Consider the following 24,080-nt stretch of genomic DNA (forward strand, 5'->3'; position numbering starts at 1 on the left):
AATGTATCCAAGTCCAAGAGCCTGACACCACATGAAAAAATTGGTAAATTTCATTCAATTACAGAAACAACAAACAAACCACAACAGAAACCCATTAATGTCTCATTCAAAATAATGAAAGTAATCACCCAATTATCTCAATCAATAACAGAAACCCAATAAAAAAAAAAAGCAAAACCAATATTAGAATTCACCACAGTGAAGATCAAAGATGAAGGTGTTGTGGGTTTGTGGTGGAAGTCGACGACGAAGGTGGAGAGTCATGATTATGGCTTCGTTATGGAGGCCGACAAAGGAGGTGGCGAGCCACGCCTTGGCTAGGGTTCGATTCCAAATTTGGGTTCAACCTTAAGGTTCAAATTAGCTCCTAGTTTGAAGATATAATTAAGAGAAAATTGAATTAAGCGAGATTCTATGGTGGAGGTGGATTCTTATGAGGTTTGGCAGAAGGAAGAAGAGGAGGAGACTAGATAGAAGAGGAAGAAGAAGAGCAATGACTGAGAAGAAGAAAAAAAAAGTGACAAATGGGCAATAGACTGTTAATAGGGAGTTTTTATAAGGGGTATTTGTGATTAGATTTCAAAATGGGGATATTATTGAATAAATTAGTTGCGCCAAGGGCAAAGCCGCCAATTTCCCTAAAATAAAATCCCACAAAGTGCCCCCATCTCTAGTCTAAATTAAAGGCTAAAATAAATAAATAAGAACGTGAGCCGAGCACGAAGCCCAAATAAAAACCTAGTCGCTCTTACAAAGATGATCATGACAAAACCCCTAAAACTACTAAGTGCTTAAAAGTTCACCAAGGTGACAGGTCTTTCTCAAAAAGACAATCGGGAAAAAACCCTTAAAAAAGCTAAGTGCATAAAAGTCCACCAAGGTGACAGGTTGCTCAAGTTGCTCTCAAAAAGTACAACACATCAAAATAAATTATTATGAGTATGTAAAACAAAGGCTTCATCCTATTAAGGGATTAAGCCATTACTACTATGCAAAATTGCATGAACATCCCTGCTAGGAGTACTAAGTTCATGACCTTGTGACATCCCCTTGGCCTTGCTTCGGGTGACGACCCAAGCGAAATCTCCGCTTGAGAAGGAGACGTTCACGCTTTTGCTTCTCGTCGCAGGGAAAAATTTGAATCTTCTTGGAAGCCATCGCTTTCGGAATGTTGATTGATTTTGGAACTGGAAAAATAGATGAGTGGCAGAGATTGTCCCATCGGGCGTGCCAAATTTGTAAACACGAATTTCCTGCAGCAAATGAGACAAGAACACGTGTACAAAGTAATATTTGTATTAATGAAATTTAGGGTTACAATCTTTGTATTGAATCCTCTGATTCGATCTCCAAAGTGTTTAAAGAAAATTTGTGTTTGATATAAGGGTCGTAGAGACTTGATCTTGGTCAAAGGGGTAGCACAAGGCTTGTTTGGTGTTTGGATTTTTTTGTGGTGGAGGAACCGGCACGTATTTGTTGTGCTTGGTGGCTCTTCCAAAGTGAGGTGAAGAATGCAGAGAGTTTTCTGTTACTTCTGAATGCTTCGTCTGTCTAAGCCCCTTCTTTCGTCTTGAGGCCTCCTTTTTATAGGCTCCTGCAGGATGCTTGACCTAAATAACTTTCCTTCTTTAAAACCTTCCTTCATGGAATTCTGATTTGATTTAAAATCAATTCCAATAATTTGGCAATTTAACCAAATTATCTTCTATTGATTGACTTGATTAATATTTAATTTAAATAAGAGTTAATCACAGAAGATTGTTTCCTTTAATTTGTCTTCACTTCGAACCGTTTGATGCACTCCGTCGGATGTCGACACGTGTCACGTTTGACAACTAATTCTATTTTGATGAGTCGCCACATGTGCAAATTATGAGGCCCACAATTCAATCCACCGAACCCTAATTATTTTCTTATCCAAGGGAATTTATTGTGCCGAAATTTCTTTGTATATCCAATATTGTTAAGATCTTGTGCAGCAATAAATAAAATCTAATATTTTCCTAAACTAGGAATAAGAAACCCTAGTACCACCAGGAGCTTTGATGGCCTTTGGCTTCTTTAAATTGCACCACGCATGGATATTGAGATTAACGAAATAGAACAGCAAAAACTCCTCTTGTCGGCAAGAAGGTCTACGACTTTGAAGTTTGCATCATCTGTATGGGAGCAGATATTTTCGTCTCTAATCACGGCACGCCATGTGGAAAAGAAGATTATCTTTTAAATTAATTAATTAAACCAGTTTATCTGGCCAATTAATTAATGGGGATAAATATCTTAATTAATGAGATATTATCTTTATTTAATAAGATAATACCATTAATTCAGATATTATCCTAATGAAGAGAAGATAATATCGTTAATTCAGATATTATCTTCAATAAAGAGAAGAGAATATCATTAAATCAGATATTATCTTCAATAAAGAGATATAATCAAGTCCGACTTGATCCCTACGAATTTTGATAGAGAATAAACTCATCATATTCTCTATGAAACCCTAACCCCGAGGCTTCTATAAATAGACTACTTCATTCATCATTCAAGGTACATCTAAACCTACTCCTAAACCCGAGAAAAATACCCGAAGCTCTCTCTCCCTCTCCTCTCTCCATATTTTCTCCACACGGCTCTGGCCACAACACATGGCTCCGGCCACTTCCACACCATACATACAACTCCGTACCCTTTGCTTAGCTATTGTTTTCCTACAAACACTTGAACTGACTTAGGCATCGGAGGGTGTTTGGCCAACACCCCCGGGTGTGGTCTATTTACTCCAATCTTTTTTATAGGAATCGAGGAAGAGAGAGAAGGAAGATCGAAGGTTGAATGATCTAGAAACGAATATTCTCCCGCGAGATTATTTGTACAAACAAGCTGAATTCTCAGCAACCAAAGTGGTGAGAGTTGCTTCTTTTCCTTCATTCTCTGATTCTATTATATAAATATATATATATATATATATATATATATATGCTTGTTTGCAACTAGGGGAACAAAGAAGACTGATGTTGAAATTTTTTTCCATAGCCACAGAACCCACCTTTTGGGCATATTAAGAAGCTTGCTGGTTGAATAGCAAATTCTCTTAGCACATGAACTTCCTGTGCTTGCGTAAGTTTTTGTCTTTTTTTTCTTTTTAATAATTAATAAAATGAAATAATCATTCCCACCATGATTGCGTTAATTCCTATGCTTGCCACCCACTTTTGGGATGTTTCTATCTCTGTGCTTGCCTCTTTTTCCTTTTTTTTTTTTTTGAAGCATGATTTGGGGGTGGAAGGGTTAGCAGCTTGAGCCTACATACGCTGGGCTTCAAGTGGAAGCATGGAGGCATTGGCCTTGGTATGCAATGCGGGCTTGTGCTAGGAGAAGACGCTGGGCCTTGTCTTTGGGAGGCCGAGCCGAGCGAGCAGGCAAGAAAACGGCGATGGCACATGCTTGGGCCTTGGGCGAGGAGAGGAAGGGCCTCCATCTTTGAAGCTAGCGGGCCAGCGCGACGTGGGCCAATGTCTTGCCGGGTTTTGAGGATGTGGCGATCAATGCTTCCCCATTGGGATGGTCCAAGCAATCGATTTTTTATTTTATTTTTTTCTCCGTTTTTTTTTTCTCTTTTTGTTTTTGGTTGTTGCACGTCTAGCACTCACACAATCAAAAGTTTTAATTTTTTATTTATTTATATAAATGATAATATATATATAATATATTATAATAGATACTTTGAAAGAAAGTGAAGAACGTAGACGTTCTATACCGCTAGGGTTTGATCCATCTCTCCGACTTGGTGATAATCCGCTCAAGCGCTTATGCTTTACGTAAGTGAAGACGATTGAAGAACGTAGACATCCTATACTGCTTGGGTTTGATCCATCTCTCTGACTTGGTGACAACCCGCTCAAGTGCTTAGGCTTTACGTAAGTGAAGACGAGTGAAGAACGTAGACTTCCTATACCACTTGGGTTTGATCCATTTTTCCGACTTGGTGGCAACCCGCTCCTGCTTAGGCTTTACGTAGAGGAAGGTGAGCGAAGAACGTAGACATCTTATACTGCTTGGGTTTGATCCATCTCTTCGACTTGATAATAACCTGCTCAAGCGCTTAGGCTTTACGTAAGTAAACACGAGTGAAGAACATAGACGTCCTATACCGCTTGGGTTTGATCCATCTCTCCGACTTGGTGACAACCCGCTCAAGCGCTTAGGCGTTACATAGAGAAAGGCGAGCAAAGAACGTAGACATCCTATACCGCTTGAGTTTAATCCATCTCTCCGACTTTTCAAACTTGTACAAGTAAGCGTTTCCCCTTGGTTTTTTTTTTTGTGGTGCCGTACGCAGTTTAGGCTCATGAGGGCTAGCTTGTTGGTGCCTTGTGTAATTTCAAATTGTGCAAGCAAAGAAGCGTTTGGTGCCTTAAAGTTTCAGCTTGTATAGGCGAAGGAGCGTTTTGGTGCCTTGGGAAGTTTCGGCTCGTGCGGCGAAGGAGAGTTTTGGTGCCTTGTGCGCTTTTGGCTCGTGCAAAGTGGAGGAGTGTTTTGGTGCCTTGTGAAGTTTCACTCATGCAAAGGAGGAGGGTTTGGTGCCTTGCGGTGCAGGGGAAGGAGTGTTTGGTGCCTTCTGCAGCTCGTGCAGCAAATGAGCTTTTGATGCCTTTGCAGATTTGGCTCGTGCAGCAAAAGAGCATTTGGTGCCTTTGCGATTTAGCTCTTGCAGCAAAGGAGCGTTTGGTACCTCGTGTAGTTTTGGCTCATGCGCGAAGCATTTGTGCCTTCGCAGCTTCGCTTGTGTAGGCAAAAGAGAGTTTTGGTGCCTCGTGCAGCAAATGAGCATTTGGTGCCTTGTGCGTTTAGGCTTGTGCAAAGGCGAACGAAAGAGTGTTTTGGTGCCTTGTGCAGTTTTGGCTCATGCAGGCGAAGGAGCGTTTTGGTTGAATTTGTGTCAATTGAAGTGAGAAGTGTCCTCCTTATGTTTTTCACCTCAGGATGTGCTTGACGCATTACTCTTGAAGAATCCTTCAAGGAAGAAATATTTGACAATTTATTTCCTTTATGCTTTTTAGGTGGTTGAGGAGAACTTCTTTTGTTTGCACATCTTTTTGATTGAGCAATTCTTGGCAAAGATCCATTCTTCTTATGTAACTTCCTCCAAGTGACCAATGCCCATCCTTCATTATCGTCATCGAATGAATCGACACTAGTTTGACTTAACACCCCAACACACTCATACGGATTGAGTTGATGGGTTTCAGTGAATGCCCCTAGTGATTGAAGTGAGGGCGAAGGTGCCGAACCAGATAAGACAAACGAGATCATAGTATGGTTCGACTCTACCACCTTGTCAATATCCATTTCGATTCTTCCTTGTTGTGCCAACTTCATGATGAGATCTTTCAACACAAAGCACTTTTCCATTGGGTGACTGATGACACGATAGTACATGCAGTATTTCGGGTGGTTAATATGATTCATCTCTTCAGGCTGTTTGCACTCGGGTAACTCAATCACCTTCTTCTCAAGTAAGTCTTCCAGCATGCCTTTTAGGTCAGAGTCTAAAAAAGGATACGTCTTCTCCTTCATTTCTTTTAGGTGTGTCGTCGTGGTTCTTGATCTTGAATCAACTCGGCCTTCCTCGCATCTTTCTTGCCTCTAGTGGAAACCTTCATTGGAGCGGCACTGATCGTCATTGACTCCAAGATGTATGTCTTCAAAGAGTCTGCCCTATTTCTCGTCAACTTGCCATTTCGATGATCACTCGCCATTTCCTTTCTTCCATCGCGACTAGCAATAGTTAATGAACAAGTGGTCAATTCTTCAAAGCTACAAGGTTTGATCCATTGAAGAATAATACGTCTTCGGGTGGTTAATACGTCTTCTAAGCAGACCCCAATGCATACCTTGAATGCACATCTTTACCGTTGATAATTCTGAGACTCGATCTTTGTGGTCGAGGCTTAATGAATGCCAACGATTGATGTAGTCAACAACAGGTTCATTTTTTCGTTGTTTTGTGCTAGTGAGCTCTAGCATGCTAACTTAGCGACAAGTGCTATAGAAGCGGTTGAGGAATTCTCTCTCCATTTGTTCCCAGCTGTCAATTGACTCGGGTTCTAAGTCAATGTACCAATTGAATGCAGTGCGGAGTGATCAGACAAATTGCTTCATGAGATAATCATCATTTGTGCTGCGATGTTGCACATCTCGATGAAGTGGGCAATATGTTGTTTAGGGTTACCTTTTCCATCAAATTGCATGAACTTTGGAGGTTGATAACCCGTTGGCATTTGAAGGTTGTCTAAGCTTTTGGTGTAAGGCTTGGAATAGATAAATGTATATTGAGAAGGCCCACCTTATTGAGCCCTAATGGTGTTCGCGATCATGTCCTGAAGTTGTTGGATAGATAAAGAACCCATCGAGGCGATGTCGCCTTTTCTGTGCAACTTATCACCCGACTGCTTTTCACGACCCAATCCTTTCTCGCCGGATTCAGCTTCATGATGTGATTCTTTCTTATGCACGTCTTGGCCAGGTTCCTTATCCTAATGTGCCTCCCACTTGTTAATGAGAGAAGCAATCTGCCCATCCTTCTCTTCGACCATCTTTGTCAGGGCTTTCGTGACCACTTCGCTCATATGGGCCAGCTGTTCTTCAATAGACATTGCTTCCGTCACCATGACTTGCATGGCCATAGAATAAGACTCACCTATGGACGCCGAGGCAATCTTCTTCGGTTGGTCGTCCGACAGAGATCCATGATATGACCCTGTCCTCGAGTTAGCGTCAAACAGAGAGAGTGAACGCTTCTCTTGAATTCTTCGAGTCTGGAAAACTCTTTTCTTCGCTCCAAGAGTGTTCTCATCCGCTCGGGTGGTATTCTTTTTGGCCCTAAGGAGGCCAAATTGATAACCAGTTCACGCTTTCGGTTCACATCTTTCGCCTTAGCTTGAGTCAATATGGAAGTGACATGTTGAGTTGCGGATATCGCTTTGGCCTTGCTCTAGGTGACGACCCTAGCATAATCTTCGCTTGAGAAGGAGGCGTTCACACTTTTGCTCTCGTCGCGGGAATAGTTTGAATCTTCTTGGAAGCCATCGTTTTCGGCATGTTGATTGATTTTGGAACTGGAAAAAGAGATGAGAGGCAGAGATTGTCCCACCGGGCGTGTCAAATTTGTAAACACGAATTTCCTGCAGCAAATGAGACAAGAACACGTGTACAAAATAATATTTGTATTAATGAAATTTAGGGTTACAATCTCTGTATTAAATCCTCTGATTTGATCTCCAAAGTGTTTAAAGTAAATTTGTGTTTGATATAGGGGTCATAGAGACTTGATCTTGATCAAACGGTAGCACAAGGCTTGTTTGGTGTTTGGATTTTTTTATGGTGGAGGAACCGGCACGTATTTGTTGTGCTTAGTGGCTCTTCCAAAGTGAGGTGAAGAATGCAGAGAGTTGTCTGTTGCTTCTGAATGCTTTGTCTATCTAAACCCCTTCTTTCTTCTTGAGGCCTCCTATTTATAGGATCTTGCAGGATGCTTGACCTAATAAATAGCTTTTCTTCTTTAAAACTTTCCTTTGTGGAATTCTGATTTGATTTAAAATCAATTTCAATAATTTGGCAATTTAACCAAATTATATTCGATTGATTGACTTGATTAATATTTGATTTAAATAAGAGTTAATCACATAAGATTCTTTCCTTTAATTTGTCTTCACTTCGAACTGTTTGATGCATTTCGTCAGATGTCGATACGTGTGAAAATTATGAGGCCCAGAATTCAATCCACTGAACCCTAATTATTTTCTTATCCAAGGGAATTTATTACGCCAAAATTTCTTTGTCTACAGCAAGGTGTGTCGAATCTAATAGAGACTCTACTTCCCTTTCTAGGTCAACAAAGGGATGACACGTTCTACTTCATAATACAATACATCGCTAGAAGAGTCTGATTCGCTCTTATGACTAAACATAACCCTCACAAACTGGTGCAGGAGGGATAAAAGAATGGGTGATAAATTTTTATTATTGTGTTTTTTTTTTCTAAGGGTGAGAAAAGTTTTGAAAGGGAAAATATGCACAAATGAAGGACGAGCGCCCATAAGAAGGATCCAGGCCCACCAGCACTTTCCTATCCTAGGTTAAAAGGTACAATAGTATGACTAGCAGTTTCCCCAAGTACAACACATTGCCATGTTCGAATTCAAAACGCCTCCAACTAGGGGTGGGCATTTAAACCGGAAAACCGGAAAACCGAATCGAATAAAAAAGGGAAAAGAAACCATTGACTAAAAAGTCAACAATTGACACCAACCGATCGAACGGTTTGAACCGATTCCGGTTTTACATACTACAGACCGACCGGACCGGTTATATTAATTTTTTATTTATTTATTTAAAAATATCTTATACTTAAGCCCAATTCAACTTAACCCAAATAAAAAGCCCAACTTTAAAACCCATGTACCTTTTATTTTCAAAGCCCATTCCAATCCCTCTTAAATTCTCTCTATTTTTTTCACTTTCTTTTCTCTTCCCAAAGCTCAGCTCTCTTTTCAGTCAACTCTCTTTTCAGTCTTCAATCAGCTCTCTTTTTAGTCAGCTTTTTCTTTTGTCCTTCTCTCTCTCTCTCTCTCTCCTGCTTCCCCATTTCCTTTCTTTCCTCTATTCTTTCTTCTCTCTTTTACCTTTCCCATTTCTTTTTTTCATTCCTCCTCTCTTTTTTTCCGTTTCTTCCTCTCCCTTCTATTTTTTTATTTCTTCTTCTTCTTCTCTACGACTTCTCTCTCTCTCTCTCTCTCTCTCTCTCTCTCTCTCTCTCTCTCTCTCTCTCTCTCTCTCTCTCTCTCTTCTCCTTTTATTTTCTTCTTTTTTCTTCTTCTTCCTGCGACTTCACTCTCTCTCTACCCTTTTTTTTCTTCTCTTGCAACTTCACTCTCTCAATCTCTCTCCGTGTGATCTGATGAAGAGGATGAAAGGAGTTCTTGCTATGGAGCCTGCTTGGGCCAAAATTGACACACCCAGAAAAAGATGGAAGCCAAAACCAAAAGAGTCATTCATAGCAAACAAAGTGATTTGGGCCTTACAGCCCAATATAATAGGAAGAGGAGCCCAGAATAGGAACAATCCCACGAATAAAGAAAGTCCAATGGCGCAGAAGAAGTGATTGAAGGGTTCATGACATCAAGTTGATTCGAAAATCAAGATCAAATCCTCTTATATATGTACATTCAGATTTTTTCTTGCCTTTTGAGAAGGTAATTCTCCCAAGGAGATAAGCAAGTTACAATCTCGAGAGGGATAAGTGGTTCAAAAGGAATCAAACTAACCATCACGTAAAATATCACAAGGGCAATTAAATTGGGAAAGAGATTAGGTTCCTTTTCAAGAAAATCAAGTGATTGCCTATCCGAGAGCCTATGAAGAAGAGGAAAAGGGGGAAATATCTTTGCCCAATAAATAAACACAATCACCCTACTCTGTGGAAGAAACTTATAAATACAAGAAGGAGGAACAGGAAAGGACACACAAAAACAAACACAAAAACACAACAACAATCAATCCAACACTCAAGTCATCAATCAAACAAACAACTCAAAATCAACTAAGCTCACTTGAATTCCAAGTGAAACCACTTTAGATTAGAATTCAAGTTCGACTTAGAAAATAAGTCATTCAAAACGAGATTTCTCTCGTTACAAATTTGGTTTAGCAAAACCAAGAGTATAGAGCTTTTCCCAAACGTGAAAACCTCAACAAATTTCACTCTAGGAAGTCCTCGAGACCATACTTCAGATCAAGAAGTCGCACCGCTTCACAAAAGCTTAAGGTACATTGAAGCTCGCGAATCAACCTTGTATCGATTTACAAGTTGAAGCTTAGCAATCGATTTAATTGAGATAAATTGTTAAAGTCCTCACCACCGAGGCAAGAAAAGAACTTACTTGGGAGATATTCCTCACCCAAATTCACAATCGTTGTTTGAAATCAGAACTTAAGTTATCCATTCCAAACTAAGTCTAGAATTTTTATTACTAACACACCAAAGAAAGGCGACTTGTTGACTCTATGGTTCTCAAGGGAACTTTGCCCTTCCATCACAGAGTAAACGCAAAGCGGGCAAACAGAGCCTTCTTCATATGCTGGTAACGAAGATCCTAGGACTAGATTCAAGCATCAAAGTTTCATGCAAGGAGAAATCTCGTGTTGTATTCTTTTTTTTTTTTTTTGTGAGTTTCATTAGATGTGGTGTGTTTATGATTTCTGGTCTACCTAGCATTAGATTGTTTAGGGTTATTTTTATGTCAGCCTTCTGAGAATATGAAAGGAAAAATAATTGTTGAACAAAATTTATGTTTTTTTTCCTTATTGTCTACTGTGTATGTGACTTGCTCGAGAACCGATTCAAACCAAAACCGAACCGGAAATAACTTCGCTTGATCCGGTTTCTCTCCTATTTTTTCAAAACCAACCGACCGGACCGGATGAACGATCTTGGTTCCGATTTCTGTGAGCTGCGAACCAAACCGAACCGGACCGCACCCACCCCTACCTCCAACTACCAAGTATACTTCTTCCTCTACACCACTGCTCAAGTCAACATTTTGAAATGTTGCTTCTTCACTTCCAATTTTGCCAGTTTAATTGGATAAGCTACATCACCATCACCATCACCATCAATGTCATTAGTAAGGCCACTTCAGCAAAAAGAAGCCACATGGGAAATGCCACATCATCATTTAATAGATATAATAATAGCCTAACTAACAGAGTGACTAATTTGTATGTTTTTTGCAAGGTTAGGTATCTGTTTGAGCAAAATTCTCATTGGAGAATATTTGCAAAAGATTATTCACCCTTTGAGCTTCCTTTTCTCTCTTCATCCTCGATACTTGGGAAAAAGGTTGGAGTAAATAGACCACACCCAAGGGGTGTCGGTCAAAGGCCCTTCCGATGCCTAAGTCAGTTAGATGATCTTGAGGAAGATACAAAAATAACAGATAAGGTCGGAGTTTTCTTTACAATACGAGAGAACTGAGTGGCGGAGCCGTGTGAGAGAGAGAGTGGGCGGTGAGAGAGAGAGAGAGAGAGAATTGCTAGGGTTTTTCGAATTACCTCATGTATGCGGTGTAGCCATGTATTTATAGTGCTCTTGCCAGAGAATAATTTTCATATGGAAGGGAATTATTCTCTTCCTTAAATGGAGAGATTGAATCAATTAGAGATTTAATGAAAATCAAATCCCTAATTTATGGTATTATTCCTATTTTAAGTCTAAATAATTGGCCAATTAAATGGAGCACAATTATTGACCTAAGAAATATTCTTATTGTCCGTAGTGCCTTATGATTAGTTGCCGGAATATTTGCTCTCATAGTACCTACGTGCATGATTTTAAAAGTTAAGTAATAATTTGAACAGACCCCTAAAAGTTGGGTACGTATATGTAATTAAACCTAACTTAAAAGTGACTCGTGTGTTCAATTTGTTGGGCCAGAGAGTGATGTACAAGTATGAATTGTTTTTTATTGTTGGATGCAATACCAACTATTAATATTTAAGTAGTACAAGTTGGAGCCTAGGAAAGCATATCGTAGAAAATCAAAATAATTTAGTTTGGAATATGGTATACCCTCCCCGTGACCAAACAGCAAAGCATAACTTTGCAGGTTGCTGCTGGCAGCACCGTCAACGGCTAGTTTGAAAGATGACCCCTCAACGGTCACTACCCTAACCAAACCTGTCGGCTACATAGAGATAAATAAATCGATTTTCTTTATCGCAAGTAAATAATAAATCTTTTGCTTTTTTATTTTCTTCATCGTAAGTAAATAATAAATAATAGTTTGAAAGATGGCTTCTTTTTGTTGAGAAATTGGCTTACAAACTGATTCCTTTTTTTTTTTTGAGAGAAAAAACTACAAACTGATATTAACACTGTTTGTTTTAAAAATATTTATATAAAAATATAACTACAGGACAGTTCTACGATAAAAATAAATAAATACATGATAATTCTTAAAATATTTGTAAAGAATTTAGTGTTTTGTAGGGAAATAAAAAAGAATTTTGTGTTTTAGTAATTAAAATATCTGGCTTCTTATCATTGGCAAAACTACAAACTTACGTTAACTTTTCAAACCTGGAATGAGCATAAGTTTGTTTAGGAATATTTATGCACAACATAAGTTTTTTTTAAAGTGCTTTTATTAGAAGAACGTTAAAAAATGTATTGAAAACAGAAAGCACTTAAAAGTGATTTTTAAAGAAATGCTTTCGTGATCGGAAACACTAATAATTTTTTTTTCTTTCAAATGCTATCAAAATCACTTTTGGTTATCAGAAAATATTTTTAGTCCTTAAAAGCACTCTTAAACAAGCTCTTAATTATTAACCAAAAAAACAAAGAAGCCCTTAATTATTGACACACAAAAAAAAAAAACCATTAATTATTCTTTTAAAAAAAGCCCTAAATTATTTATAATTTATTTTATTTGAATAAAAATGATAATTTAAACTAAAAAGAAGAAATTTCTCACACAAACTAGTTAGGTAATTTACCATAGACTAAGAAAATGGATGACGTTGGTGAGAAAAATTAAAACGGGCGGCGCAAAGTGAGAATGAGAGAAGAGCGCGTCTGGGGCACTACCACTGACAATTCAAAGCCGTGAAGATGAAGGAGACCATGCACAGCGACACCTTGTCTCAAACGGTACTTTTTTTATTTCCATATTTTTAAACGTTGCCTGGATTTATATGAATTTTTTATAATAATCTTTTTTCTTTTCTTTTAAAGTAAGTCAGTAAAATTTGAATTATGTAAATAATAATAATAAAATAAAAATATTTCTCGCTCCTCAAATTCAACCAATCAATCATTCCAAGGAGAAATCGCTTTCTCTTGAGCACGCACAGTCTCTCTCTCTCTCTCTCTCTGTTCTTTGCATCGCAACCCTCAAAGCCCTCAATCATACCCTCAATCTACAACATTAGACTGAGCTTTTTTTCATGATATAAGGCGAGTTCACATCTGGGTTTGATTTATTTAGGGTAAATTTCCTTTCTTTGGTTTCGATTTTCATTATCAATCTGTCTTTTTGGACTGTGAATACCGTAAGTTTGGTCAATTTGATGTTTCTTGGATTCCTGTTCTTTGTTCTGGGTTCAATTATTCACCTCTCTGATTTTGATTTTCTTTCTTAAGAACTAGTACATATCTGTCTGTGTTGCATCTTTATTTGTGGTCTTTTTGAAATGGGAAAACATGGGATTTTTGGGCATAAGGGTTTTTGTAGTTCACTTTTCTTGTTTGATCTGTTTCGGATTTTTCTCAGTTAAGGTGCTTTTCTTGCTTTCTAGGCAAATGGGTTGTTTTATGGATGTTTTACTTGAAAGATAGTGCTTTCTCCTCTCCCTTTCTCCCAGGAAAGATAAGGCATTTGGTTTTTGTTGACTTTAATGGTATTCGTATGGGTATTAATTTAAAGTGAGTTAACTGGTTCTTGTTAATGTCTTTAGGTCTAAGTGGACTCAGGGTGTAATGATTCATCACTTGTCTTTTAGGAGTTTCGAAAGTTAAAATATGTTGGTGTTGGAGATTTTCCTTTGATTTCGTGTCTATCTTAAATTAGCTTTAGAACTTTTTTTTATTCATGTTTTTCTTGAAGATAGCTGATGGAGAAAAACAGGCTTATTCATGGTCCATTGATCCCCTATCTAACACTCAGACAGCCGTTAGAAAGTCATAACAGTAGGAGAAATTTGTGCTGTTCATGCTCAAATCAACTTTACTAACCTTTTATCAGGAAACTAACTGGTCTGTGCTAGTGTGGCAAACGAGTAAGTGAGAAAGTGAGAAGGTAGAAAATATAGGTTAGAAGACGATTGGTGCATGTCTACACTGAAATCATACTCGATTTGTATTTTTCAATGATTTGAGATAACAGTTTAGCTAGTCTTAGTTGTTATTTTAAGGGACAGATACAGGATTGGATTGATTAGTTATAAGGATTTGGGAATTTAGTTTCACAATGCTTTTGAGAGGTAATTCAAACCTTCTTTTTTCTCATCCAAATCCAGAGAAGTTCTAACTAGTCCAAATCCAGCCCCTCTACTTTTCCCATATTGTTGCCGTCTTATTAGCTGACACAATGAAATTCAGTTTTTTTGAAATGGCTTCTTTAAATGACTATCTCTATTGTTTGATTGATTGGTTCTTGGTATCCAGAGCTCTTGCATGGACCAAACAATTTATGCATGGATGTGTTCACGGAATCAACGTACCTTGTACATGAGTGTCAATCATGTACTTCCTCTCAAACTTATATTGATATCTACCTACCTACCTACTTACCCGCTGTTTCGATTTCATTTTTTATTTATGATTTTTTGGAAATTATTGTTTGTTTATTGTGTTTGAATATGCTGATGTAATACTTGGTTTAACTTTTGAATAAGGATGGGTTTGTGCTTCTTGGTTCTATGTGCTATTTTTCATTGTGAGAAGTATATGATATGACTGATCTGACTTCTATTTTCCTGATTTTTAATATTAAATGTTAATTTTTTATTACAGACATTTTGGCTTACAGCTTGCCTTATTCTGTCACTCTAATCCGTGGAGTTGAAAGTTTTGTGGCACATATTCGGCTCATTTGCAGATTTTCTTTTGGTAGCAAAAGTTTGCTTTGGGACTTCATTTGTTTATTCTTATGGTAATGTTATTTCTTTCTTCATAAAAAACTATTCTTTATTTTACATTGTTGGATATTATTGATTATAAAATAGAATATGGTAATCATGTGGACTAATGTTCCATACATTGTCGCTGGACTAATTTCAAAGACGGGTGGATGTTTAAGTGTCATGCTTTTTCTCATCTAAATATAATTTGATGTTGTTTTCATTCTACTTCTAAGAGTACATGATAGTTGGACATCAATACGTGTGCACAATGAAATTTTATCCCTGGTGTATGAGATATAATCCTCTTTATATTGAAACATCAGCCATGACATGGTGGTTGTGCACACGTTGTTTGTTTGGTTTATTCAATGGCTTTAGGAGTTGTGTTTAAAAAATATATGAACTCCACCTCCTCGCCTATCAACAACAGTAAGGGTAAATTCTAGAGTAGCTGTCAGCTGTATGTGGAGTCCATCTTTCTTCTTTGATTAATAAGGATTGCTATCTGAGTGAGTGATGCATTGTTTTTATTTGCAACTGATGATTTCTTCTTCTTATTTTCTTTTTAACTCTTCTTAGAATTCCTTTGGTCGTGTTTCAATTTCAGGCTACTAATGAAAATCTCCCACCAAACGTAATTAAGCAACTTGCGAAGGAATTGAAGAATCTTGATGAATCCCCTCCTGAAGGCATTAAAGTTGGTGTTAATGATGATGATTTTTCGATCATATATGCGGATATTGAAGGCCCAGGCATGTCATAGTTTTTTTTTTCGAGTGGCAAACTGTATGTAATGTCTTTCACTCCTGCATCTATATTTTAGTATGATTGATGAGCTAAGATCTTGGCCTTGCAGCTGGCACTCCTTACGAGAATGGTGTTTTCCGCATGAAGTTGTTATTGTCTCGTGACTTCCCACACTCTCCTCCTAAAGGTTTGTTTTGCTATGTTTTGTCATCAATGACATAACTGATACCACTATATTTTTTAAATGAACATGTCGTATTTATGTGGCTTCATTCTGTAAATAAAAACTGGTGTGCTTGATACAACTGAAGAGAAGTTTTGTTGATGCGACGCTTGTATATAACTCTCGGATTAGTCGATATTTATGTCCATGCTTAATTTGAGTCCCTATCTGGTTGAAGCTATTACTTTGTTTAATTTGAAATTTCTTGGACATGATTGTTGTAGGCTACTTCCTGACTAAGATTTTCCATCCAAACATTGCAACTAACGGTGAGATTTGTGTCAACACCTTGAAAAAAGATTGGAATCCAAGTCTTGGATTACGACATATTCTGATTGTAAGTTCCCTTTTGTTCTTCAATTATTGACTTCCTTTCATTTCCGCTTATCCAGCTGAGATGTTCTTTTTCCTGGTCAAGTCTAATTGTCACGGCTTTGTGCTTTGCAATAACAGGTAGTTAGATGTTTATTGATCGAACCATTTCCAGAATCAGCATTGAATGAACAGGCGGGCAAGATGCTGCTTGAAAATTATGAAGAATATGCAAAACATGCCAGGTGAGTCATGGTCATCATGTTATGTGCTTCATGTTCTGGTTAATGGAGCAGGGAAAGTTATATATGTAAACTTTTGTGTGGTTGTATATGTAGACTTTGTCAAAGAGTAGATTTGTCTAATTTGAATGCACAACATTCAGATGATTGAAAATGGAAGAGGCCCATACCAACTTGAATGATCCCCCATATAGACTAAATGATATGACTATTGGATACATTACCATTACACATGACTATGAAACTAAAGTGTGCTTTTTACATGCAGACTTTATACTGGAATCCATGCCAAGTCAAAACCTAAGTTTAAAACAGGAGCTATTTCAGAGTCGACTACTGCACTGAACGTTGACCAAACTAACAGCTCTGCACTTAATGCTGATCAAAAGATCACAGCCCCTGGTGCTGCTATGCCAGTGATCTCTGCATCCCCGTCCCCACTGGCCCCTATTACAGTGACGAGAGGAAATGGTCAGGATCAACCAGCTGTTGTTGCTCCAGTGGAGACTGGAGTTAGTGGCTGTGCTGCATCAGCAGCAGCAACTACTACAACGCTAAGGAAGGAAGGTGGATTGGCAAAAGCACAGGCAGACAAGAAGAAAATAGATGCAAGGAAGAAAAGTTTGAAGAGATTATGAAAACAGGGAAAAATGATTGAATTTGCTGTTGTGCAGTTTGTGACTCGTTTGAATGAGAGAATGAGAGGTGGGGTTGAAAAGTGAAGAGCCAAAATATGAGGGGGGTTGGGGGAATCTGTGGTGTAAGAAATACTGGAATTGGGCAAAAAATTGATGTATTAAATTTACCAGTTTCCCTTTATCTTCATCTTTGTTATTGCTCATTAACATTAATTTCCATATACCTGCATTTCAATATAGCATGAGAAGAAAATGGAAACAAGATCAAAACAGAGAAATGCAGCATATATTTACTTTATTTTAATATAAAACTCATGATATAAATAAATTTGTGCAAATCTAACAGAAAAAAAGAAGAAAACTAGACAATTGGCAACTACAAAAGGTTTTAGCAGAAGGAGCTTGTAGTTCAAGTGGTTTAGAGTATTTACCTTTGCACCCGATTTCTTAAGTTCTATTTCCCTCTCCTCCCCCAATATCGCTTGTATGAAAAAAAATTATTAAAAAAAAAGTTTTGGCAGAGTGCACGTGGAACAGCAACTACATGAACAAGTGAGAGTAGTAGTTGGGGTCTTTAAGTTCTGAGGTAGGTAGAACCAAAACGTGCAGCTAGCTACTGCATTCTTGCTCCGTTTTAAGTTAAAGTTAGCTTATTGATAGTTGTAGTGGTCGGATAAGCTGGGTGAGAGAAGAGAGCAGGAGATCAATGGAAAGCCAACAGCACAAGGAGAAGAAGATGAAGATACTTTGCCTCCATGGATTTAGAACCAGTGGGAGCTTTCTGCAAAAGCAAATTAGCAAATGGGATGCTTCTATCTTCTCAGAGTTTGACTTGGTATGTACGCATAAATTATAACATAATTATATAGCTCATGCCTTGCTTTAATAAAATATCACCTGGTGATTAATGATCATATTGTGGAGTTCTTTGTTTATAATTTTATAATTTGTTTTGTTTATGAATAAAAATATTTAAAAAAAAGCGACAAAGTTTACTACCTGCATGTTTACTGTTTTTATCTCACCACGACTAATCAATCATAGAAATTGTGCATGGAAATTTTTTTCTGTATTATTGGGATATACAATAGTATTTTTCTGAACATGATTTTCCTATCATTTTCTAAATATCAATGGTTTTTTATTGAGTAAACTGTCAATTTGCCCCCTGAACTGTCACGCAATTGAGACTTAACCGCCCAAATTATTTTTTCGGAAAACTAAAGATACGAACGATATAGAAATAGCCAATCTCCCCCTTTACCTGTTTCCAACATTATTTTTCTTTTTCGTGGTAATTTAGTAGATATTTGACAATATAATCAAATCACTTCTGGGATTTTAACAGGATTTTCCAGATGGTATATTTCCTGCTGGAGGAAAATCCGATATAGAAGGCATCTTCCCACCACCTTACTACGAGTGGTTTCAGTTTGACAAGGTAAAATTATTTTGATATTGAAGCCAATCTGGTCCTCATAACTTGGTACTCTAACTTTCATATTGCTTGCTCCTCATGCTTTTAGTTGTTCTTTCTGTCCATCAAAATTAAATCCTTTCATTACCAAGTTTCTGGATATATCTTATGCTTTTACTGATATTGAGTATAATTAATGGATCTCTTATTTATGATGTTGTGGATCAGGACTTCACAGAGTACACAAACTTGGAAGAATGCATCACTTATTTATGTGACTACATAACAAGCAAGGGTCCTTTTGATGGTTTGCTTGGTTTTTCTCAGGTACAGCTCCATGTTCTGTAAGACTTTTATGATCTCACCCTTCAGGGTATATTTTTTATTTTTTATTTTGGAAGAAATTAGGTTTTCAAATTGCTTGAAACTCTTGTCAAGTGCTATAAAAATACTTGGACTTTGATAGTTTATTTCACCCTTTGCTGTGAAAGCATGCTTTGTTGTCCTAAAGAGATATCTTTATCTTCCAATCCAACCCTGACTAGAAATCTATTGAATCTCATAAATCATGGGAAATAAGTTATGAACCATATGACGCAAAGTAATGACTGCCTCTGTAGCTGCAAAAACCAGCTGTTTGAAAATTATAACAGAATTTCCTTACTGGAATTTAGAAGGGAATCTTGGTTATGTTTTGGCGACATTTGAGGTGTTTTGCCTTTGTTTGGCATCAAAATTTAGGGAACATGTTGGAACAATAAACACCATTAAAAATATCAAAAATTGATGTTTGCATTAGCAGAGCACTACACATTAGCCTATGTTAATGGTTTCACAGACTACTAATTCAGATTCTCAAATATTTACTCAGGGTGCAACACTATCAGGACTCTTGTTGGGCTACCAAGCTCAGGTATATAAGCCCCTCCCCCACCTTCTCCTCTTTCTCTCTCTCTCAGGTATTTACTCAAGATATATCATTTGGAACTACAAAATTTGGGAATGCAGGGAAAGCTGTTGAAGGAGCATCCACCTTTCAAGTTTTTTATATCTATATCAGGAGCAAAATTCAGAGATCCAAAAATATGTGACATTGCATACAAAGACACTATCAAGGCCAAATCTGTCCACTTCATAGGAGCTAAAGATTGGTTGAAACTACCTTCCGAGGATCTTGCTGCCGAATTTGACAACCCGCTCATCATCAGGCACCCACAGGGGCATATGGTCCCAAGGCTAGGTTGGTCTAATTTACTCTCCCTCACTCTGAGCCATACATACACAAGCACACATGTATGCAAAAATTATGCACATGCATGTATGCACACATGGTCTTAACTAGTTTTTGGAGTTCATAAACAGATGAAGCAGCCACCGAGCAGTTACGTGGTTGGACTACAGCTATCATCCAATGCAATGGTACTATTTCAGATGGTAAGCATGAACTGGAGAACGGAGATGCCAACGAAAAACATAACGGCACAGATCTCATTCAATGCGATAACGCTAAGTTAGACAGTAAGCATGAACTGGAGAATGGAGAAGCCAAACAAAAACACGATGGCGCAGATCTCATTCAATGCGATAACGCTAACTTAGATAGCAAGCATGAACTGGAGAATGGAGAAGCGAAAGAAAACTTTGGAGCAGATCCAGTAGTTTCAGCAATGAAGAACCAAAGCCAAGAGACAAGAACTGCAGGTGAAATAAAAACAAATTAGAGGGAAGTGTAGGTTGTGTTGGCAACCGGAGCATGAAGAAAATAAAGATGTTTGTTCCTTAACCCGTTCATTTGAATGTATGATCCACATTGACAAGTTGTCAGTGGAGGTAATTTATCCGTAATCAGTATATTATGTCTTTTTTTTTTTTAGTCACATGGAGTTGCACCTTTTATGGAATGGAAATCTGTATTGTTAATGTAATATAATTGTCTCTCTTATTTGCTCAGTGTGAAACGCTAAGGGCTGGAGATTTCAAATTTCCGGGATCTCTCTCTCTCTCTCTCTCTCTAAGGGCTGAATGAAAAATGTTTTGGGATAGAATGACCAGCTTTTGGTAGGAAGCAAAAGCACTGATGAATTACTTTGTTTTTTGTTTTCTTTTGGACCTTTTATATTGACAGTGGCAATAATATACTAAACTCACACACTATATACGGATGTTAAGACTTGAACACAAGACCTTTCCTTAAGGAGTAATTGCTCCAAACCACTACACTAGTGGGGTTCTTTGTGCTGATGATTACTTTAGCAGCTAGTTCCAATGCTTTCCTTATAATCTTTCTATTTTGTAGGATATTGTGGGATATAGTCCTCATTCAATTCTATTTATGAATCATGGATGCATACCCCTTGAACCAACCTTTCAGTTATTAATGTCCACTTGCACGCTCTGATAGGGTGAAAGCAGTGTTTTCCATCGTCAAAGCATAGGCGAGACGTAAACCTAGACGCATTGAGTTGAGGTGTAATTCAAAGTGTAATAAAAATAAACGGGAAAAGAATATATAATAAATTTGAGTTCAATTTCCCTGTTACTATTTTTCCTATGCTCACATGACTTATCTAACTTTTTGACACATGTCCTTCCACTTAACCACAAGTTAACAATGTTAACTTCTAATTTAAAAAAAATAAGGCCCCATTTGGTAACGTTTTAAGAGCTTGTTTTCATTTTCAAAGAACAAAAATGAGGTAAAAACACATTCAATGACCCAAAAACAGAAAACACTGAGAATGTTTTCATAAAATGAAAACAAGTTTATATGTAATTGTAGTAAACAGAAAAAAGTTGTTTTCATTCTCATGGACATGAAAACGTTTTCATAAAAATAACTCAAATATTATTATTTTAAATGGTACTACCATATATGTTTTCATTGTTTTTGTTTTCTAAAGATGTTTTCTAATTAATCTACTAGACACATTTTCATTTCCTGAAAATGCAAATTCGTTTTCTTGTTTTCATTCTCTAAAAATATTCAAAGAAAACATTCTCTGAAAACATGCCCTAATAATTGAAGGAAGAAAACCCAACAATGTTAAAAAAAACTAAGGGAAAACTACATAAAATCCCTTAACCTGTAGGGTCATTTACGAGTTCATACCCGATTTTGGGGACATTTAGAGTACACACTCAACGTCGCGGAAAACCTACAATTTCCCCCCTCTGTTAGCCAAACCGTTAGTTAATTTGTTAAATGCTGACGTGGCGAATGAGGTGGACTTACAGGTGGACAAATAAATTTAAAAATAAATCATATATATGTTAAAAATAAATTTTAAATCATATTAAAATCATTAAAAAATGAAAAAAAAAAACAAAAACAAAATCTCCTCTCTCCTCCTACACAGCCAACCCTCTCTCCCACCTGACTCAACCCCACCTCGAAGCCATCCCCCTTCCGTCGCCCACCTCCAAACCCAAGTTTTCCATTTGAGAATCGCCACCCAGGAAATCATCTGTGCAACCTCCATTGTTGCTTATATCAGGAAGGGAACCTTCCTTCAACTTGTCCTCAATGGCAGAAGGCGGAAGAAGCTCGAATGAAGCTTCAGGAGACAAATCTTCTTTAAAAGTTTGGCAGTGTGTTTGAGAACTTTACAGTCGGAGTTTTATGGGTATCTGTAACTTGAGACTCGTTGATTCTGTTCTCGAAAGAGAGCTCAATAGAAGAATCCATCTTCTGATGGAATTTACCATCCAAGAACTCAGGGGTATCTCCATAGCTGGTTTGGGGTATATCGGGTGACCCAGAACAGATCACCAAATCGGGAGAGGTAAGTGAAAATCCTACCATGGACCGGCCTGAAATGTATCATAAATAAATTATCATAAATAAATCAAAACTCTTGAAAATCTTGAAGTCAAATCCAAGATTTTTGCCCAATCTTGTTTTCACAGAAAAGGAAAGACTAGTCTAATTTACCATCAAGACCGTCATTTGCAGCTGGTCACTGAACTTTGGTGTACTAATGACTTCTGTGCATTGATAATTTCCACAGAACAATCTACACCCATGAAAAATCCTCTCTCTCTCTCTCTCTCTCTCTCTCCCAACCCACCCCAACTTCTCCAGAAAACTCATCCTTCTTCTCCTCAAATTTAAACCCATTTTACAACAACATTAGGAAATACAAATCATGAAGAAACTTGGAAAAGAATATTATTGGTAAAGTACTATGATAGGTTGATTTCCAAATTACCACATTTGAAACAAGATTAATTTTTGCAAATAATTCCTCATGATTAGTTATCAGTTTCTGGGTAAACTGATAAACCCAGAAACAAGATTAATTTTTGGAACAAAATGATAAAGTTCAAACAAACATAAACTTGAAAAAGAACAGAGCCCAAAAAGACAGATACTTCACCAATAACAAACGATGCAAATACTTCCCCAAATGTATTGATCTGGCTATCAGAACGCAAAAAACACAGATAATTCCTCAAATTTAAACTCATTTTGCATATCCTAATATTGTTCTAGCTCTGGCGAGATCTTAAGAACGACGAGCTCACAAGGTCTTGAGAACATTTCCCATGGCGTGTTGCGAAGACCCAACCACTTGGGTTTGCAGATCGAAGATTTCTAGGTCCAAGAGAGTGGACGGTGTCGCGCGCTGCAGACTGGGGACAATTGATTTGAGAAAGGCAGCAACATAAGCGGGATAGCCTACGAGCGATAGCGACTCTACCGTCGCCGAATGAAGTTGTGGATGATGGGTTCGCTACGATGGAGCCTCGTGAGTTGAGCAGCGCAGACAGAGTTGCAAGTTGAGCCTGGGGAAGTTCTTTCGTGTTCTTGCATTATTTCAGAGAGAGAGAGGGAGAGAGAGAGAGAGAGAATGATTTTTTTTTTTCTTTTGATTTTAAATGAAAATTAATTATTTAATATAATTTTACTTGTTTTGTATAATAGTTTATTAGTTTTTTGTCCACGTGGAACTCCACGTCAATTAAAAAATGGGTTCCATAAATGACACATAGGCAGATAACGGATTTTCTAACCATCTCGCTAACAGAGGGGGCAAATTGTAGGTTTTCCGCGACGTTGAGTATGTACTCATAAATGTCCCCAAAATCGGGTGTGAACTCGTAAATGACCCTATTCGTTGGGAGGTTTATTGTAGTTTGTCCAAAAACTAACAATGTTAACTTTTTGACACATCTCCTTAGCCAATCACCGCCCCGCCAGAACGTTCTAAGCCCTGAGACAAAGGCATCAACCACGTTATTTGACTCAGTGGGCGCGTTAGGGTTTAGAAATCGGATTCAAGTTTTTCTGAGATTGGAGATGCCTCTGAGATCTTGAAATCACAGTAAGCGGTGAAAAGTATAGGTGTCTTAGATTTGCAACTGCAAAGAAATTAGCCATTGGAAAAAGGAAGCTGAAAAGACAAGCTAACTACAAGCTTGATTATGCTTGATTTTCTACTTGCTTGGCTATTTTGCAAAGTTTATTCTTTGTATGAGGCTCCAATTTTGTATATCCATGCATCTTATTGCCACAAACAAAACCCAGCAACGAACTCCCACCCACCCTCAACCCTCAGCAACCCCAAACTAGCCGTCCACCAATACTCCCAACCACCTAACCCGGCCGACGGCAACTTGCTCTCCTTCTCGCCTTTGACAAAGCCTCCTTTTCTCTTTTCTCTATCTCCTTTTTCATACCACTGTTCTCGATCTACCTCTCTCCTTCAAAGAATAAGCCAAAAGAGCAAAGGAAGAAGATAGATATGGATCCAAAACAAAGGGGGAGAAGAAAGAGAAGATGCTTTTTTGACGGCAAGAAAGGGATGGGTTGC

At 37.8% G+C, this 24,080-nt stretch overlaps 2 protein-coding genes, 1 long non-coding RNA gene and 1 pseudogene across 4 annotated transcripts; 2 read left to right on the forward strand and 2 right to left on the reverse strand.

Moving 5' to 3' along the window:
• Nucleotides 1-5,820: 5,820 nt before the first annotated feature.
• LOC148914981 (uncharacterized) lies at nucleotides 5,821-6,689 on the reverse strand (annotated as a pseudogene).
• A 6,186-nt stretch (nucleotides 6,690-12,875) lies between these two features.
• On the forward strand, nucleotides 12,876-17,031 carry UBC22 (ubiquitin-conjugating enzyme 22). Of its 2 annotated transcripts, none has more exons than XM_089042526.1 (7): nucleotides 12,876-13,021; nucleotides 14,579-14,717; nucleotides 15,296-15,440; nucleotides 15,545-15,622; nucleotides 15,883-15,995; nucleotides 16,112-16,215; nucleotides 16,481-17,031. In XM_089042526.1, exons 2-7 carry the CDS (start codon nucleotides 14,715-14,717, stop codon nucleotides 16,848-16,850), a joined length of 813 nt encoding a protein of 270 aa, XP_088898652.1. In that variant the 5' UTR covers nucleotides 12,876-13,021; nucleotides 14,579-14,714; the 3' UTR covers nucleotides 16,851-17,031. The 2 variants fall into 2 exon arrangements, with proteins under 2 accessions (XP_088898652.1, XP_008240657.1); XM_008242435.3 differs by having other exon boundaries at nucleotides 12,891-13,053.
• A 450-nt stretch (nucleotides 17,032-17,481) lies between these two features.
• Nucleotides 17,482-20,248, forward strand: LOC103339145 (uncharacterized). Its single transcript, XM_089042525.1, has 6 exons — nucleotides 17,482-17,685; nucleotides 18,199-18,291; nucleotides 18,496-18,594; nucleotides 19,139-19,180; nucleotides 19,276-19,507; nucleotides 19,630-20,248. The coding sequence occupies exons 1-6, from the start codon at nucleotides 17,557-17,559 to the stop codon at nucleotides 19,986-19,988; spliced, it is 954 nt and encodes a 317-aa protein (XP_088898651.1). The 5' UTR covers nucleotides 17,482-17,556; the 3' UTR covers nucleotides 19,989-20,248.
• A 1,266-nt stretch (nucleotides 20,249-21,514) lies between these two features.
• Nucleotides 21,515-23,161, reverse strand: LOC103339152 (uncharacterized). The gene is made up of 2 exons (XR_016122458.1): nucleotides 22,199-23,161; nucleotides 21,515-22,077 (listed from the first exon to the last, which is right to left on the reverse strand). It is a non-coding gene; the product is annotated as an uncharacterized LOC103339152 (long non-coding RNA).
• Between the last annotated feature and the right edge of the window lie 919 nt (nucleotides 23,162-24,080).

Source organism: Prunus mume, linkage group LG8 (assembly GCF_029339155.1).
Source record: "Prunus mume cultivar Tortuosa linkage group LG8, ASM2933915v1, whole genome shotgun sequence".
NCBI lineage: Eukaryota > Viridiplantae > Streptophyta > Magnoliopsida > Rosales > Rosaceae > Prunus > Prunus mume.

Coding starts and splice junctions, on each gene's coding strand:
- LOC103339145 (XM_089042525.1), top strand. CDS start 17,557: ATGGAAAGCCAACAGCACAAGGAGAAGAAGATGAAGATACTTTGCCTC. Junction 18,292..18,495: donor AGTGGTTTCAGTTTGACAAG/GTAAAATTATTT, acceptor GTTGTGGATCAG/GACTTCACAGAGTACACAAA. Junction 18,595..19,138: donor GTTTGCTTGGTTTTTCTCAG/GTACAGCTCCAT, acceptor ATATTTACTCAG/GGTGCAACACTATCAGGACT.
- UBC22 (XM_089042526.1), top strand. Junction 15,623..15,882: donor CCCACACTCTCCTCCTAAAG/GTTTGTTTTGCT, acceptor TGATTGTTGTAG/GCTACTTCCTGACTAAGATT. Junction 16,216..16,480: donor GAATATGCAAAACATGCCAG/GTGAGTCATGGT, acceptor TTTTACATGCAG/ACTTTATACTGGAATCCATG.